The 19366-nt window shown below is 31.4% G+C and overlaps 1 protein-coding gene across 3 annotated transcripts in view; it reads left to right on the top strand.

Annotated features, from left to right (window-relative positions):
* Window positions 1-13326: 13326 nt before the first annotated feature.
* Window positions 13327-19366, top strand: part of LOC131104962 (fibronectin type III domain-containing protein 4-like) — a 30091-nt gene continuing 24051 nt past the window's right edge. For all 3 annotated transcript variants that reach the window (XM_058052689.1, XM_058052687.1, XM_058052688.1), the window contains exon 1: window positions 13327-13770. In XM_058052689.1, coding sequence (XP_057908672.1) covers window positions 13698-13770 — 73 coding nt within the window. In that variant the 5' untranslated portion in view covers window positions 13327-13697. The remainder of the gene's footprint in view (window positions 13771-19366) is intronic.

Raw genomic sequence — 19366 nt, 5'->3', positions numbered from 1 at the left:
ACGACCTCGGGTGTCTTGAGTGGCTGTGGATTCCACGCTTTCTGCACATTTACTGCTCAAATGTTCAAAATAGTAAACATTTATTAGCCGGAGCGACATGGGAAGCTATGGGAACATTCATAATATCATAAATCTGCTTCATAATTGTTGTTTTTTTATTTAGTCTCTATTAAAACTTTATTACCGCGGTTGGATTTAGTGGCTTTTAGTGGCGACGCTGTCAAATGCAGAGTAAGTGCCGCCATTTGCAGCCCCTCCCACTTCACAATGATTCATTCTCATAAAGAAGTTCCCTTTTAAAGCATAGGAATGCATTTAAACACATTAGGCGCTACGTAGCTTTGTGCTAAAGCCAATTTGGATTTTTGGTTAAAATCCCTGCATAAAAAGACGCATAAAATCAACAAGGATTAACAAGGATACAAAAACACCACAGCTGAACGGTGCCAGTACAAAAACACTAAAATAAATACGTTAAATACGTGTGAGTAATCACTTCTCGTATCCAACCTAGCAAAATTTTTCTGAAAAAATTGTATGACACATACATACGTATAAAAACGTATAAAAACATACGTAATAATTGGAAAAAAAATGTAAAAAAATTTTTTTACTCGTATGACTTAATACGACTTAATTTATATAATATTACAAGAAAGTTTGTTTAGTTTGTTTTTCATGGAGAAACTGTTTTTTTTTTGGAGAATTTTTTTTTCTGTATTTCAACCTTATACTACTAAAATGACATTATTTTTTCTCATACTATTAAGAGTTTATTCTGTTACATTTTTTCTCTTGATATTTTGGCTTTATTCTCATAAAACTACAGCTGTTTTATTAAATTTTGATGTTGTGTTTTATTTAATTTTCCAACGGTTTCAACGTTTTCCTGTCAAATTTCTTCTTCATATTTTGACTTTATGTTCAATACATTATACATTTTTCCGCAACTTAATTTTCCTAATAATTTTTCCTAACTAATACACTTTTTACACTTCTTTGTCATAATATTATGACTTTTTGAAAAATGTATTTTTTTCTTTAATATGTCAACTTTATGCAACATAAATGATTCTCATAAAGAAGTTCCCTTTTAAAGCATAGGAATGCATTTTACGTAGCTTTGTGCTAAAGACAATTTGGATTTTTGGTTAAAATCCCTGCATAAAAAGACGCATAAAATCAACAAGGATTAACAAGGATACAAAAACACCACAGCTGAACGGTGCCAGTACGAAAACACGGAGTTAAATACGTGTGAGTAATCACTTCTCGTATCCAACCTAGCGAATTTTTTCTGAAAAAATTGTATAACACATACATACGTATAAAAACAAGGATTAACAAGGATACAAAAACACCACAGCTGAACGGTGCCAGTACGAAAATAAATAAATAAATACGTTAAATACGTGTGAGTAATCACTTCTCGTATCCAACCTGGCGAAATTTTTCTGAAAAAATTGTATAACACATACATACGTATAAAAACATACGTGATAATTGGAAAAAAAAATTTTTTTCTCGTATGACTTAATACGACTTAATTTATATAATATTACAAGAAAGTTTGTTTAGTTTGTTTTTCATGGAGAAACTGTTTTTTTTTTTTAGAAATTTTTTTTTCTGTATTTCAACCTTATACTACTAAAATGACATTATTTTTTCTCATACTATTAAGAGTTTATTCTGTTACATTTTTTCTCTTGATATTTTGGCTTTATTCCCATAAAACTACAACTGTTTTTTTCAATTTCTGATGTTGTTTTTTATTTAATTTTCCAACTATTTCAATGTTTTTCCTGTCAAATTTCTTCTTCATATTTTGGCTTTATGCTCGATACATTATACATTTTTCTGCAACCTAATTTCCTAATAATTTTCCCTAAGCACTTGTTTCTTTGTCATAATATTATGACTTTTTGACTTATCCCTTTTAAAGCATAGGAATGCATTTAAACACATTAGGCGCTATGTAGCTTTGTGCTAAAGCCAATTTGGAATTTTGGTTAAAATCCCTGCATAAAAAGACGCATAAAATCACCTTAATTTCGACAAAACCTTCTCACTTTACTAGTGCTAGTGCTTTTATGGCATCATTAACAATTTAACAAGGATACAAAAACACCACAGCTGAACGGTGCCAGTACGAAAACACGGTCAGAGGAGTGAAATACGCGTGAGTAATCAATTCTTGTATCCAACCTAGCAAAATAAAAAAAAAGTGTATAAAGTGTATAAAGTGTATAAAGTGTATAAAGTGTAAGTGGTGGGGTTTTACAACCAAAAAAAACATATGTAATAATTGAAAAAATTTAAAAAAAAAAAGTTGTCTACTTTGCGAGTTTCACTTGTATGACTTTATATGACTTAATTTATATAATATTACAATATTAATATAATAGTATTAGTTTGTTTCTCATAATACTACAACCGTTCAAAAAATCGTTTTTTCTGTATTTCAACTTTATACTACTAAAGTTATTATTATTATTATTTTTCCTCATACTATTAAGAGTTTATTCTATAAAAAATGTTCTCTTGATATTTTGGCTTTATTCTCATAAAACTACTGCTGTTTTTTTCAATTTCTGATGTTTTTTTAATTTAATTTTCCAACTATTTCAACATTTTTTCTGTCAAATTTCTTCTTCATATTTTGGCTTTATGCTCGATACATTATACATTTTTCCGCAAAATAATTTTCCTAATAATTTAACTAATACACTTGTTTCTTTGTCATAATATTACGACTTTAAATAAAATATTTTCTTTAATATGTCAACTTTATGTGATTTAAATGATGTTATTTTCCCACAAGTTATTTTTTAAATATTATTTTACTCATAATATTACAATGTCACAACTTCTTCCTCTTAATATTTTGATGCTACTGTGGTAAAATTACTTTTTTATGGTTTGGACACCCCTGGTCTAGCATGATAATTCAAACTAAATTGCTTCACATTAATAAACTGATGATATTTTTAGACCAAAATGGCGACCGATCATCACCTTCACGGTACCTTGGTACACGTCCAACATTTAAGGTAATACAATACTACAATCACCTCACCCCCCCTTTCATTGGCCGCCTCCTGCTATGGTGCAGCCAATTGCTTTGACAAAGGACACATGTTCCCCTGGGGGGTCACCAGGGCTAATGTGTGGATGCTTTCAATTGACAGCGAGTGTTTGCATGTGACGAGCAGCGTGTGACCTTTTCTTTTACCAACAGTGTCTCTATTTAAGTAACCAAAATGTATTCATGTCAATAGAATAGAATATCATATTTTGGTAGTTGGAGCATAAAAAAACATGTTTACAACCTTTAAATATGCTTTTTTACATAATTAGAGCCCTCTAGACATGAACTAACACCCCTATAGTCACCTTTATATTGCTTTTGCCCAATATGACAGACATATTATCATACAACAAATAAGCCATAAAAACATAAATAGGACGTGTGCTCGTGTGTGTTGCTTTAAATGCGTTCCCAAGGGGAGCAGACTGAAAATATAATAAATAATAATAAATAAAATGAAAAATATTTGTGTGAAAATGAAAGTTATGCTTGAAATTTATTTTATTTTAATTTTATTTTATATTTATTTATTTTTTATAAATTTTATTATTTTTAGTATAATTTTTTAATATATATTTTAATTTTAATAGTATTTTTTATTCTATTATAATAAGCAAATTTTTAATAATGTATTTATTATTATTATTATTATTATTAAGAATAAATACATTATTAAAAATGTGCTTATTATAATAGAATAAGAATAAGAATAACAATAATAATAACAACAACAACAATAATAATAATAATATTTTTATTATTTATATTTATTTTATTATTATTATTATTATTAATTAGTATTAATAATAATAATACTAATAATAATTATTATTATTATTAATAGTAATAATAATAATATAATAATAATAACAATAATACATTTTATTATACTATATTCTTATGATATTACAAATAATATAATATATTTATAATATATTATATATTATAATATATATAATATTATAATATACTTATATTTACAATATAATATATTTTTATTATAATAATTTATTTATTTTATTTATATGATTTATTTTAACTTTTCAATACATTCATGCACTGAAAAAGCATTTTTAGTCAAAAAGCATTTTTAGTCGGGAACTTGTTTTTTCCTGAAACTTAGCTGATTGCTAAAGTACGGAAAAGGTCGAAACAAACCTTTTTTCTGATAAATGACTGATAAATGTTTAATCTTTCTTTTGGTACGTTCCTTGCTTAAATACAGTAGCCATACAACAAACACAGCACATTTGATTGAATATCAGTGAAAAATGGCCGGTACTGAAAGTTGTCTTTTGGAAAATGGCTGGGATTGAATGAGTTAATCTAAAAAATATGTACATATTTAAGATACATTTGGGTATTTTTTTTTAAATATTTTTAAGTATAAAAATAGCAAGAAAAATACAAATATAAGGCGTTTAAAAGACACAATCACAATGTCATTTATGATCTCACAATAGGGATCTGTTTTATTTTTTTCTTATTATGTCTGCTATATTGGGTAATATGATTATAAAGGTGGTTATAGGGGTGTTATTTCATGTGTAGAGAGCTTTAATGATGTTATTTAGAGGGTTTATGGAATTCATAAATAAGGGATTAATGCACACAGAAAAAGTTTGACATGTTGATGCATTTTGTGTTGATTACTGCCTGTAATACTGCAATAATTTAGTTATAGTTATAGTTTTTTGTTCATAATTTGGGGTGTCTGGAACAGAATAATTAGATTTGCTTTATTTCTTACGGGAAAAATTCGTATTTCGCCAAAACGAGTTGATTTTAGGCCGTCTGAGATACGATTACACACAAAAAAAGGCACCTGATAAAAAAAGCTCATCAATGACGTTTTCCTTTCGACATTCAGGTGAGGCCAAGTGGGCGAAAAAGTCACATTCCTCACGGCCGCGGCACATGTCGAACCATATGCGGAGCAGCTCGCTTAGCGTTTGCATGGCTGCCTTTCCTCATTAGCAGACAACAAAACAAATCATGTTGTAACTTGAAGCTCCCCTTGAGGAAAATGAATGTGATCTTCTTCAGCTAAACATGAAATATAAGAGATGCATGCGAGATATGTCATGTCAGGATATTTTTTCCCTTTTCCTAAGACTCCATAAAGCATTTGTCTATGAGGAATTACAATGAGCCCTGCAGCTTATCGTCCCCCATCCTTTTTTGGAAATGCGTTTTAATTTTCTGTAGTTTATTATCTTAGATTTATGTGAATATGCCCGACAGCGTGTGTCGCTACAGGAAATGTAGCGTGTAGGTCAGTGGTGTTTGCATTTTCAGACCACAGCTTGTTTTTTTCATTTAGGGTTCCTTGTCATAATATGACAAGACAAAGAAGAAAAAAATATTTGTAAAAAATAACTAAAAAGGAAAAGCAAAATACAAATATTAAAGACTAAAATACGTCTTTTTTTAGAAAGTCAAAATATTATGAGAAAAAACAAAACAAAGACTATAGTTAAAAAAATTATGCTGGGTAAAAGTTTATATTATATATAATATTCTGAGTCAAAATATTATGAGCATAAAGACATTGTATTACAAGAAAAAAAGGAACCAGAGTACCCGGTTATTATTATTATTATTATTGATAATAAGTATTATTATTGTTATTGTTATTATCATTATTTTATTTATATGATATTATATATATTATAATTATAATTAATATTATTATATTAATATTATATATGTTATTTAGATAATAATAATTATTATTAATAATAATAATAATTATTATTATTATTATCTATATAATTATATAATATATATATATAATAATAATAATAATAATAATAATAATAATAATAATAATAATAATAATAATAATTATTATTATTATTATTATTATTATTATTATTATTAATTATTACTATTATCTATTTAATTATATAATAATAATAATTATTATTATCTATATAATAATATATATAATATCAATATTATAATAATAATAATTATAAAATATATAATATCATATAAATAAAATAATGATAATAATAATAATTATTCTTATATTTTATAATATAATTATAATTTATAATTATAATTATTATAATTTATTATGTTATAATAATAATAATAATAATTATTATTAATAATAATAATCAATAAATATTATATTTATTTATATAATATCATATAAATAAAATAATGATAATAATAATAATTATTCTTATATTTTATAATTTAATTATAATTTTATAATAATAGTAATAATTATTATTATTGTCATTATTTTATTTATATGATATTATATATATTATAATTATAATTAATAGTATTATATTAATAATATATATATTATAGATAATAATAATACCAATAATTATTATTATTATTATAATTAATAATAATAATAATTATTATTATTATTATTAACAAATATTAGTATTAACAAATATTTTTCTTATTATAATAGAATAAAAAATAATATTAAGATTAAAATATATATTAAAAAATTATACTAAAAATAATAAAATCTAAAAAAAATTAAATAGTCCACAAAATCCCACTAAACATTAGAAAAAGCATATATTTTTCATCATAATTATTATTATTTTTGCTTAATACAATAAATATATATATTAATATAATAAACATACAATAATAATAACTTAAAATAAATATACAAAATCTAAAAACATTTGATCATTTTAAAATAATTGTCATTTTGATGCGCATTATTTCAATGCTTTTGCAGGCGACATGTAACAATATGGCGGGTGGAATCTGGCCCCCGAGCCTTGAGTTTGGCACCACAGCACAACCACACAAAATCTAATTTTTTTTTCAAATTTTTCCTCAAAAAGAAAAATAATAACAAAAATAATAGCACCTGTATAGTATAGCATATAGTAGACCAGTCCTCCTCCATTGCAGTGTGTATTTTGTAATGCTCATCTGGTATGTCATAAATGGTTATAAATATACATATAAAGCAGAATACATATGTAAATGTCCAATTCTGAATTAAGCAGCCTCTTTGCATGCATGCGTGTGTGTGTATGTGTGTGTGTGTGTGTGTGTGTGTGTGTGTTCTGCTGGAAGAAGACACATTCTGAAGTTGCTTGACTCATCGTCTTTGCATCGCCAAAGGACAGGCGATGTTGTGCAGGCCGCCTGCGCCCCCTGCTGGGCAGACTGGCTCCATAGCAACACTATATTGTACACTATTATGTTTATTATGACTAGTCAGGGGGTCGTTTCCTGTTGCCGCCATTTTTTTTTTGCATTTTGTTTGCATCACGGATCATTACGCAAAAGTCACTCATTAGCATTTTGGAGCAAGAAAGTCACCGAGACTTGCCAACATGTTCTCCAGGGAGACGTGATGTCAAATCAAACTCTAGTAAGGAAACCACGCCACTTTCAAGGTCACTTTTGTAAAATACTTCCCGAATAATCAATGACGTAGCACCCCTATATTCACCTTTACACTTCTATTACCCAATATAGTACAAATGCAGTAATATAAGAAAATAAAATGTTTGTATTGTGGGAGTTCCTCACGTGTTTACAACCTTTTAAATATTTTTTTTAACATTATTAGAGTCCCCTGAACATTAAACAACACCCCTATATTTACCTTTACACTCCTATGATCCAAAATAGTAGACATAATGACACAAACTAAAACAGAAATAATAGCATAACATAACACTTCCTCTTGTTTGTTTTTTACGTCCAGTTTCTGTGCAGCACTTCCTGTTGTCGCTATTTTGTCATCAATCTAACATTACTGACATTTTATGACCACTGTGAATGCTTTATATTTGTATTTTTTATGCGTAAAAATGCTTAATTTTGGCCAAAAATACATACAATTTGAATATAAATAAGCTTTTTAACATTATTAGAGCCCTCCAGATGTGAAATAACACCCCTATAGTCACCTTTACACTCCTATTACCCAGTATAGTAGACATAAAAGGAGAAAATAAGACAGAAATTATATGAGTTAGCATTGGGACACTTCCTTCTTGTTTGTTTTTTACGTCCAGTTTCTGTGCAGCGCTTCCTGTTGTTGCTATTTTGTCATCAATCTAACAACACTGACATGCTTTATATTTGTATTTTTTATGCGTAAAAATGCTTAATTTTGGCCAAAAATACATACAATTTGAATATAAATAAGCTTTTTAACATTATTAGAGCCCTCCAGATGTGAAATAACACCCCTATAGTCACCCTTACACTCCTATTACCCAGTGTAGTAGACATAACAGGAGAAAATAAGACAGAAATTATATGAGTTAGCATTGGGACACTTCCTTCTTGTTTGTTTTTTACGTCCAGTTTCAGTGCACCACTTCCTGTTGTCACTATTTTGTGATCAATCTAACATTACTGACATTTTATGACCAGTGTGAATGCTTTATATTTGTATTTTTTATGCGTGAAAATGCTTAATTTTGGCCAAAAATACATACAATTTGAACATAAATACGCTTTTAACAATATTAGAGCCCTCCAGATGTGAAATAACACCCCTATAGTCACCCTTACACTCCAATTACTCAGTATAGTAGACATAAAAGGAGAAAATATGACAGAAATTATATGAGTTAGCATTGGGACACTTCCTTCTTGTTTGTTTTTTTACGTCCAGTTTCTGTACAGCACTTCCTGTTGTCGCTATTTTGTCATTAATCTAACATTACTGACATTTTATGATCAGTGTGAATGCTTTATATTTGTATTTTTTATGCGTGAAAATGCTTAATTTTGGCCAAAAACACATACAATTTGAACATAAATAAGCTTTTTAACATTATTAGAGCCCTCCAGATGTGAAATAACACCCCTATAGTCACCCTTACACTCCTATTACCCAGTATAGTAGACATAAAAGGAGAAAATAATACAGACATTATATGAGTTAGCATTGGGACACTTCCTTCTTGTTTGTTTTTTACGTCCAGTTTCTGAACAGCACTTCCTGTTGTCGCTATTTTGTCATCATTCTAACATTTCTGACACTTTCTGACCAGTGTGAATGCTTTATATTTGTATTTTTTATGCGTGAAAAAGCTTAATTTTGGCCAAAAATACATAAAATTTGAACATAAATAAGCTTGTAAATATAAAAAATATTTTTTGTTAACATTATTAGAGCCCTCCAGATATGAAATAACACCCCTATAGTCACCTTTACATTCCTATTAACATTACTGACACTTTGTGACCAGTTTATTTGTATTTTTTTAGGTGTGAAAATGCTTAATTTTGGCCAACAATACATAAAATTTGAACATAAATAAGCTTGTAAATATAATTGTAAACATTATTAGAGCCCTCCAGATATTAAATAACACCCCTATAGTCACCTTTACACTCCTATTAACATTACTGACACTTTGTGAACAGTTTATTTGTATTTTTTTATGCGTGAAAATGCTTAATTTTGGCCAAAAATACATACAATTTGAACATAAATAAGCTTGTAAATATAAAATATATATTTTTTTTACATTATGAGAGCCCTCCAGATGTGAAATAACACCCCTATAGTCACCCTTACACTACTATTACCCAGTATAGTAGACATAAAAGGAGAAAATAAGACAGAAATTATATGAGTTAGCATTGGGACACTTCCTTCTTGGTTGTTTTTTACGTCCAGTTTCTGTACAGCACTTCCTGTTGTCGCTATTTTGTCATCAATCTAACATTACTGACATTTTATGACCAGTGTGAATGCTTTATATTTGTATTTTTTATGCGTGAAAATGCTTAATTTTGGCCAAAAATACATACAATTTGAACATAAATAAGCTTGTAAATATAAAATATATTTTTTTTTACATTATGAGAGCCCTCCAGATGTGAAATAACACCCCTATAGTCACCCTTACACTCCTATTACCCAGTATAGTAGACATAAAAGGAGAAAATAAGACAGAAATTATATGTAATAGAAACTTACACAATGATAAAATTGGGAGTGGCACATTATCACAGTACTTCCTGTGTGGTGGCAACATTACTGACACCTAGTGACCAGTGTAGAATACTACTTATTATGACAACATCTTTGAATGCATCTTCTGAATGCCTTACATATGCGTGAAAATGCTTAATTTTGGCCAAAAATACATAAAATTTGAACATAAATAAGCTTGTAAATATAAAAAAAATTGTAAACATTATTAGGGCCCTCCAGCTGTCTTCGGGCGAGAGGCGGGGTACACCCTGGACTGGTCGCCAGCCAATCACAGAGCTTGTAAATATAAAAAATATTTTTTGTAAACATTATTAGAGCCCTCCAGATAAGAATTAACACCCCTATAGTCACCTTTACACTCCTATTAAAATTACTGACACTTTGTGACCAGTTTATTTGTATTTTTTATGCATGAAAATGCTTAATTTTGGCCAAAAATACATAAAATTTGAACATAAATAAGCTTGTAAATATAATTGTAAACATTATTAGAGCCCTCCAGATATTAAATAACACCCCTATAGTCACCTTTACACTCCTATTAACATTACTGACACTTTGTGAACAGTTTATTTGTATTTTTTTATGCGTGAAAATGCTTAATTTTGGCCAAAAATACATACAATTTGAACATAAATAAGCTTGTAAATATAAAATATATATTTTTTTTACATTATGAGAGCCCTCCAGATGTGAAATAACACCCCTATAGTCACCCTTACACTACTATTACCCAGTATAGTAGACATAAAAGGAGAAAATAAGACAGAAATTATATGAGTTAGCATTGGGACACTTCCTTCTTGGTTGTTTTTTACGTCCAGTTTCTGTACAGCACTTCCTGTTGTCGCTATTTTGTCATCAATCTAACATTACTGACATTTTATGACCAGTGTGAATGCTTTATATTTGTATTTTTTATGCGTGAAAATGCTTAATTTTGGCCAAAAATACATACAATTTGAACATAAATAAGCTTGTAAATATAAAATATATTTTTTTTTACATTATGAGAGCCCTCCAGATGTGAAATAACACCCCTATAGTCACCCTTACACTCCTATTACCCAGTATAGTAGACATAAAAGGAGAAAATAAGACAGAAATTATATGTAATAGAAACTTACACAATGATAAAATTGGGAGTGGCACATTATCACAGTACTTCCTGTGTGGTGGCAACATTACTGACACCTAGTGACCAGTGTAGAATACTACTTATTATGACAACATCTTTGAATGCATCTTCTGAATGCCTTACATATGCGTGAAAATGCTTAATTTTGGCCAAAAATACATAAAATTTGAACATAAATAAGCTTGTAAATATAAAAAAAATTGTAAACATTATTAGGGCCCTCCAGCTGTCTTCGGGCGAGAGGCGGGGTACACCCTGGACTGGTCGCCAGCCAATCACAGAGCTTGTAAATATAAAAAATATTTTTTGTAAACATTATTAGAGCCCTCCAGATAAGAATTAACACCCCTATAGTCACCTTTACACTCCTATTAAAATTACTGACACTTTGTGACCAGTTTATTTGTATTTTTTATGCATGAAAATGCTTAATTTTGGCCAAAAATACATAAAATTTGAACATAAATAAGCTTGTAAATATAAAAAATATTTTTTGTACACATTGTTAGAGCCCTCCAGATATGAAATAACACCCCTATAGTCACCCTTACACTCCTATTACCCGGTATAGTAGACATAAAAGAAGAAAATAAGACAGAAATTATATGTAATAGAAACTTACACAATGATAAAATTGGGAGCGGCAATTAGCATTGGGACACTTCCTTCTTGTTTGTTTTTTACGTCCAGTTTACGTACAGAACTTCCTGTTGTCGCTATTTTGTCATCAATCTAACATTACTGACATTTTATGACCAGTGTGAATGCTTTATATTTGTATTTTTTATGCGTAAAAATGCTTAATTTTGGCCAAAAATACATACAATTTGAACATAAATAAGCTTGTAAATATAAAATATATATTTTTTAACATTATGAGAGCCCTCCAGATGTGAAATAACACCCCTATAGTCACCCTTACACTACTATTACCCAGTATAGTAGACATAAAAGAAGAAAATAAGACAGAAATTATATGAGTTAGCATTGGGACACTTCCTTCTTGTTTGTTTTTTACGTCCAGTTTACGTCCAGAACTTCCTGTTGTCGCTATTTTGTCATCAATCTAACATTACTGACATTTTATGACCAGTGTGAATGCTTTATATTTGTATTTTTTATGCGTACAAATGCTTAATTTTGGCCAAATATGCATAAAATTTGAACATAAATAAGCTTGTAAATATAAAATATAATTTTTAAACATTATTAGAGCCCTCCAGATGTGAAATAACACCCCTATAGTCACCTTTACACTCCTATTACCCAGAAGGAGAAAATAAGACGTACTAGAAATTTACATAAGAAATGATTAATAGTGATTCATGTGTATTTCAAGGTTACTCTAATGGCGCCTCTTTGCATTGGCGCTTCTCCGCTGTAGCGTTTTTGTAGTATATACGGAATAAAGTATTCCTTTATTCCGTAATGGCTCCAAACTGCCACTAAGTACTGTCAGCATGTACAGAAGTCCAACTTTTGGAGCATGTTTTAGCCGTTTGCTAGCAATTGAACACAACAGACACGGCAGACAATGCAGTGAGGAGTTTGGGCGCTTGGTTCAAAAAGCGAAATAATTTGAATGAGAGCCTAATTTAATTATTTTGTTGTACTGAATAAATTTTTTGTACTTTAATTATACACAATAAAAGGGAGTAATTGTATTATATTGTTACTATTGTTGCATTATGTCATATTGTTGTTATTAAATATTGATAAATTGTTCACAAATAATTTTGTTAATTAAAAAAAATTTTTTTTTTTTTTGGTTGTTTTATTTTTATATATATTTCATTAATTTATGTTTTATTTGTTTTATATTAATAATATTTTATTGTGTGTATATTGATTGACAAATTAAAGCAAAAATCTGATCTGATCAATACCAAAATATGCAGTATGTGACGTAGCTTCCTGGGTCCTAATGCCTGCCTGTTTACTTCAGGTTTGAAGTACAAAAGTACATAATAATCATAATTTATTTTATTTATATAATTTATTTAAGCAGTGTCTAATTTCCTAACTTCCTGTTATAATTATGTGCAGCCATAAATAGCCATCATTGGTGTAAGTTAGTGCACACGTGCAGCCCACGCGCAGCCCACGCACCCTCCCTTCCATTCATCCTCTGTCAGAGTGTGTGTGTGTGTGTGTGTGTGTGTGTGTGTGTGTGTGTGTGTGTAGCCAGTGATGGGTTCCCAACATGTTCTCGCTCATCTCTACCAGAAGCAGTGAAGCTACGGGTTGTGCGCAGTCTCCATTTTTTTTATTTTGGCTGTTTGTCTCGCCTTTTTTGCGTCAAAAGCGCTGCGCTTGGCGCAAAACCCATCCACCTGTTTGCGTCTTCCATGCAGCGGGATGACGCTCTTCTTACTGAGGAGATGCTGAGAGATCTGTGGTGACCTTGTGGATCAGCATCCGGGTGGTGGTGGTGGTGGTGCGTGGAAGCCGGGAGACAAAGGAGCCCCGCCGAGGATCCGGACGTGTGCGTGCATTGACGGAAGGTGATGCCCGCGTCTTGTCACCCGGACCCCGGGCTGCTGCTCCTGCTGCAGCTGGGCTGCTGGATGGTTGGTGGAAGTAAGTCTCCGTGGCATTGTGTATCTGCGTGTAAAACAGCATGCATTAAATGACACAGAATGCATCTGCTGGTACTGCATATGTGAATTAATGACGAAAATACTAAAAAATATATACAATATAACAATAACAATTTAAGACTCTACAGGTGTTTTTTATCGTCATTATTTGCTGTTAAAATCAGTTCCTCAGTACGTTTACATGCAATCAAATGAAATCGACTTAAAGCAGCTTTTTAAAGTCCACACATTAAATAAGAAGAAAAACAAAAAGGAGACAAATAGTTTAGCCTATAATTGAAGCATTTTCAAGCAGGCTAAATAAAATAAATTATTAAATATTAATTTATAAAATATATATCACAACACCTTATATTTGTATTTTAGTTTAATTAATTAAATTAATGAATTTAGTTTAATAACTATTTTATTTAATATATATATATATATATATATATATATATATATATATATATATATATATATATATATATATATATATATATATATATATATATATATATTAATATATTATATATTAATTATTTATAGTTGTTATTGTTCAATATATGTTAATTAATTAATTAATATATATTAATATTATATATATATATAATGTATATATATAATTAATTATTTCATATTATATATATATATTATATATATATATATATATATATATATATTAATTTAGTTTAATTATTATTTTACTTAATATATATATATATATTAATATATTATATATATTATATTATAATAATTAATTATTTCATATATTATATATATAATTAATTAATATATAATATTGAACAATAATACCAATAAATAATTAATATATAATATATTAATATATATTATATATATTAAATAAAATAATTATTAAACTAAATTAATTAATTAAATTAATTAAACTAAAATACAAATATAAGGTGTTGTGATGATATGCGGTATTCCACACTCGTCATCGGGTGATGTCGGGTAATGTCGCTGCAATGCTTGGCGAGACACACAAGCACCAGACCTGATCGCCAGAACAACAGGCTTGTATTGCAGGGTTGAATAGTCTCCCAACTGGCACAATATTCCCTAAAAAAAAAAAAAAACACAAAACACAGGCTACTGTTGCGGCCATCTCTCATCGCAAGCTGAAACGCAATTCTATCTGTCAATCACCCTGTCAATCACACTGCTCCCCAGGAGGACATAGTTACATTGAGTCTTGTTTGTGTCTTAAATGGCTTACTTCCTCTGATTATGCCCTATATTGGGCAATAGGAGTGTAAAGGTGACTATAGGGGTGTTATTTTCTGTCTACAGAGCTCTAAAAACCCGCCACTGGCCACAAAGCTCAGTTGCCGACAAATCTGTCAAAATCTGTGTTAGTGAGCACTTATATTGCAAAGATAATCTATCCGCCTCGTCACACAGCTAGGAGACCCGAGTTCGATTCCACCCTGTGTGGAGTTTACCACACAGTTTGCCAAAAACATGCTAGGTTAATTGGCGACTCCAAATTGTCCATAGGTATGAATGTGAGTGTGAATGGTTGTTTGTCTATATGTGCCCTGTGATTGGCTGGCCACCAGTCCAAGGTGTACCCCGCCTCTCGCCCCAAAACAGCTGGGATAGGCTCCAGCACCCCCGCCACCCTCGTGAGGAAAAAGCGGTAGAAAATGAATGAATGAATGTTCGCCTTTTTGCTATATTCAAACAGTATAACCTTGCATAGTGTGTTCATTTTAGGTGTTAGCATGCTAACAGAATTTTGTAACCACTTCTATAGGTATAACCTTGCTAACAGTTAGCATGCATTATTTAGGTTTTATTTTCTTTTTATATTATGTCTACTTTATTGGGTAATGTGTAAAATTGACTATAGGGGTGCTATTTCTTGTCTAAAGGGCTCTAATAATATTGAAACCCATATTGAGAAGGTTTTAATAACTACATAACTATTTATAAATAAACAATCATACTTTTTTTCTTCAATTTTTGTTTTTTGTACTGTATATTTCCATTTTCGTCTGAAAAACCAGGTGCCCAAAGTGCGGCCCATGGGCTGTTTTTTTTAATTGTCCGGCAGCACATTCTGAAAATATAACCCCCCCCCCCCCAAAAAAAAAGTAAAAACAACATGGAAATAAAATTGGAAAAAATCTGTCGTAATTTTGCAAGAATAAAATCAAAATATTAGGAGAAAAAGTAAAAAAAAAAATGAACATGAAAATGTTATGTTATTAACACGAAAATGCCTCTCGCCCGAAGACTGCTGGGATAGGCTCCAGCAACCCCCGCGACCCTTGTGAGGAAAAGCGGTAGAAAATGAATGAATGAATGAATCCATCCGCCTCTCAGGTGTAGCTGTTAATTTTTTTTTACTTTTTCTCCTAATATTTTGATTTTATTCTTGCAAAATTACTACAGATTTTTTCCAATTTTATTTCCATGTTTTTTTGTTTTGTTTTTTTTTACTTTTTGGGGGGAATTATATTTTCAGAATGTTCTGCCGGACAATTAAAAAAAAAAAAAGCCCATGGGCCGCACTTTGGGCACCCGGTTTTTCAGACGAAAATTGAAATGTACAGTACAAAAAACAAAAATTGAAAAAAATGACACCCAGACACCCAAAAATATGAAGAAAGTAGGATTGTTTATTTATAAATATGTACTTATTAAGACCTTCTCAATGTGGGTTTCAATATTATTAGAGCCCTCTAGACAAGAAATAGCACCCCTATAGTCAATTTTACACATTACCCAATAAAGTAGACATAAGAGCCTATCCCAGCTGTCTTGGGGCGAGAGGCGGGGTACACCCTGGACTGGTGGCCAGCCAATCACAGGGCACATATGTATAGACAAACAACCATTCACACTCACATTCATACCTATGGACAATTTGGAGTCGCTAATTAACCTAGCATGTTTTTTGGAATGTGGGAGGAAATCGGAGTACCCGGAGAAAACCCACGCATGCACGGGGAGAACATGCAAACTCCACACAGAGATGGCCGACGGTGCTGCTCAGGTTGGCCACAATAAAAGGCTGCTTTATCACTCTAAATGAGATTACTTTCTTGTTGAATGATACTTTTTGAATGGAAGCTTACGGAAGTCCAAAAAGGTCAAACAGAATCCTAATTAATTCATAAATTTTGATTAAAAAAAGTGATTAGTTTATGCCGCCCCTCTGCATATACGACACTACCACGCAAGGGGCGGCTTCCATTGCATGACAGCAGCATATTTGGGCTAAGCGTGTGGTTTATACCTCCATATTTCAACTAGAAAAGGCGTTGTTGTAAAGCTGTCAAAATGGTAATCAATTGTCTGGCAGGGAGGATTCCACAACAATCTATCTTGCTCACATGCTGCCTTGCTCATTTTAATTATCTACAGTGCAAATCCACAGGTGCTTAAATCACACTGTGAGCCTTCGGCTTCCTTGACACTCGTCCGAGTGAAGCATCGGTGACGGACAGGTTCATCACCGAGCTCCGCTGGCTGCATACCAACAGGAGGCTAATCTGAGTATTGATTTCCCAAATGAAGTGCTTTTAGACTTCTGGACTTCACCCGATCAGCCACTCCACTCCACTTAAATGTCTTCCCCGACTGGCCAAAACATTCATTTTATCCGAGGGATAAACCATCATGTTACATTTGTTTGTGTACAACACATTGGTACATGTTGGTACCGCTTATGTGGGGAACCGTTCCAGTATGTCCACCATTCATCAAGTCCCGGGCCGCCATGTTCATCTGTCATTCAAAGTGCAGATCAGTGCTTAAGTGAAATTCCGCATAAATGGTCGACTGGTTTAACCAAAGATATTATTTTTTTATTGTCTAAAATTGCAACATTTTTATGGTGACAATCTGACATTTTTCTTTTCATATTTTGACTTTATTCTTGTAAAGTTAAAGCTGTTTTTTTTTATTTCTGCTGTTTTTATTTTTTGTTTTTAGTTTTTTTTAATTCATTTGCATAATATTTTGACTTTTTTTTTTTACCTAATTTTCCAAAAACACAATTATTTGTTGTGTTTTTCATTGTAAATATCACAACTCTTTAAATGGCTTTTTTACTTTTTCTCCTAATATTTTCATTTTATTCTTGCAAAATTATTACAGATTTTTTCCAATTTTATTTCCATGTTTTTTTTTGTTTTTTTTACTTTTTGGGGGGAATTATATTTTCAGAATGTGCTGCCGGACAATAAAAAAAAATAAAAAAGCCCATGGGCCGCACTTTGGGCACCCGGTTTTTCAGACGAAAATGGAAATGTACAGTACAAAAAACAAAAATTGAAGAAAATGACACCCAGACACCCAAAAATATGAAAAAAGTAGGATTGTTTATTTATAAATAAATTTGTAGTTATTAAGATCTTCTCAATATGGGTTTCAATATTAGTAGAGCCCTTTAGACAAGAAATAGCACCCCTATAGTCAATTTTACACATTACCCAATAAATTAGACATAAGAGCCTATCCCAGCTGTCTTCGGGCGAGAGGCTGGGTACACCCTGGACTGGTGGCCAGCCAATCACAGGGCACATATAGACAAACAACCATTCACACTCACATTCATACCTATGGACAATTTGGAGTGGCTAATTAACCTAGCATGTTTTTGGAATGTGGGAGGAAACCGGAGTACCCGGAGAAAACCCACGCATGCACGGGGAGAACATGGAAACTCCACACACAGAGATGGCCGAGGGTGGGATTGAACCCTGGTCTTCTAGCTGTGAGGTCTGCGCGCTAACCACTCGACCACTGTGCAGCCCTTCTTGTAAACTGTGTGTAGGGAAAAAAAAATGAAACAGTATGCTCAAATTTCACTCTAAACCAGGGGGCGTCCATTCAAAAAGTATCATTCAACAAGAAGGCAATCGCATTTAGAATGAGAAAGCGGCCTTTTATTGTGGCCAACCTTAGCACCATGTTGATATGCTACACCTGAGAGGTGGATGGATTATCTTTGCAATATAAGTACCCGGAGAAAACCCACGCATGCACGGGGAGAACATGGAAACTCCACACAGAGATGGCCGAGGGTGGGATTGAACCCTGGGCTCCTAGCCGTGAGGTCTGTGCGCTAACCACTCAACCACCGTGCAGCCCTATTGTTGTTATAGTGAAGACAAAAAGTATCACTCAACAAGAAAGCAATCTCATTTAGAGTGATAAAGCGGCCTTTTATTGTGGCCAACCTGACCACCATGTTGATATGCTACACCTGAGAAGCGGATGGATTATCTTTGCAATATAAGTACCCGCAGAAAACTCACGCATGCACGGGGAGAACATGGAAACTCCACACACAGAGATGGCCGAGGGTGGGATTGAACCCTGGGCTCCTAGCTGTGAGGTCTGCGCGCTAACCACTCGACCGCTGTGCAGCCCTTCTTGTAAACTGTGTGTAGGAAAAAAACAATGAAACAGTCCGCTCAAATTTCACTCTAAACCAAAAAGTATCATTCAACAAGAAAGCAATCTCATTTAGAGTGATAAAGCGGCCTTTTATTGTGGCCAACCTTAGCACCATGTTGATATGCTACACCTGAGAAGCGGATGGATTATCTTTGCAA

This window comes from Doryrhamphus excisus, chromosome 16 (genome assembly GCF_030265055.1).
Source record: "Doryrhamphus excisus isolate RoL2022-K1 chromosome 16, RoL_Dexc_1.0, whole genome shotgun sequence".
NCBI classification, from domain to species: domain Eukaryota; kingdom Metazoa; phylum Chordata; class Actinopteri; order Syngnathiformes; family Syngnathidae; genus Doryrhamphus; species Doryrhamphus excisus.
The sequence above is the reverse complement of the archived record's forward strand: the minus strand, read 5'-3'. Positions and strand labels throughout refer to the sequence as shown.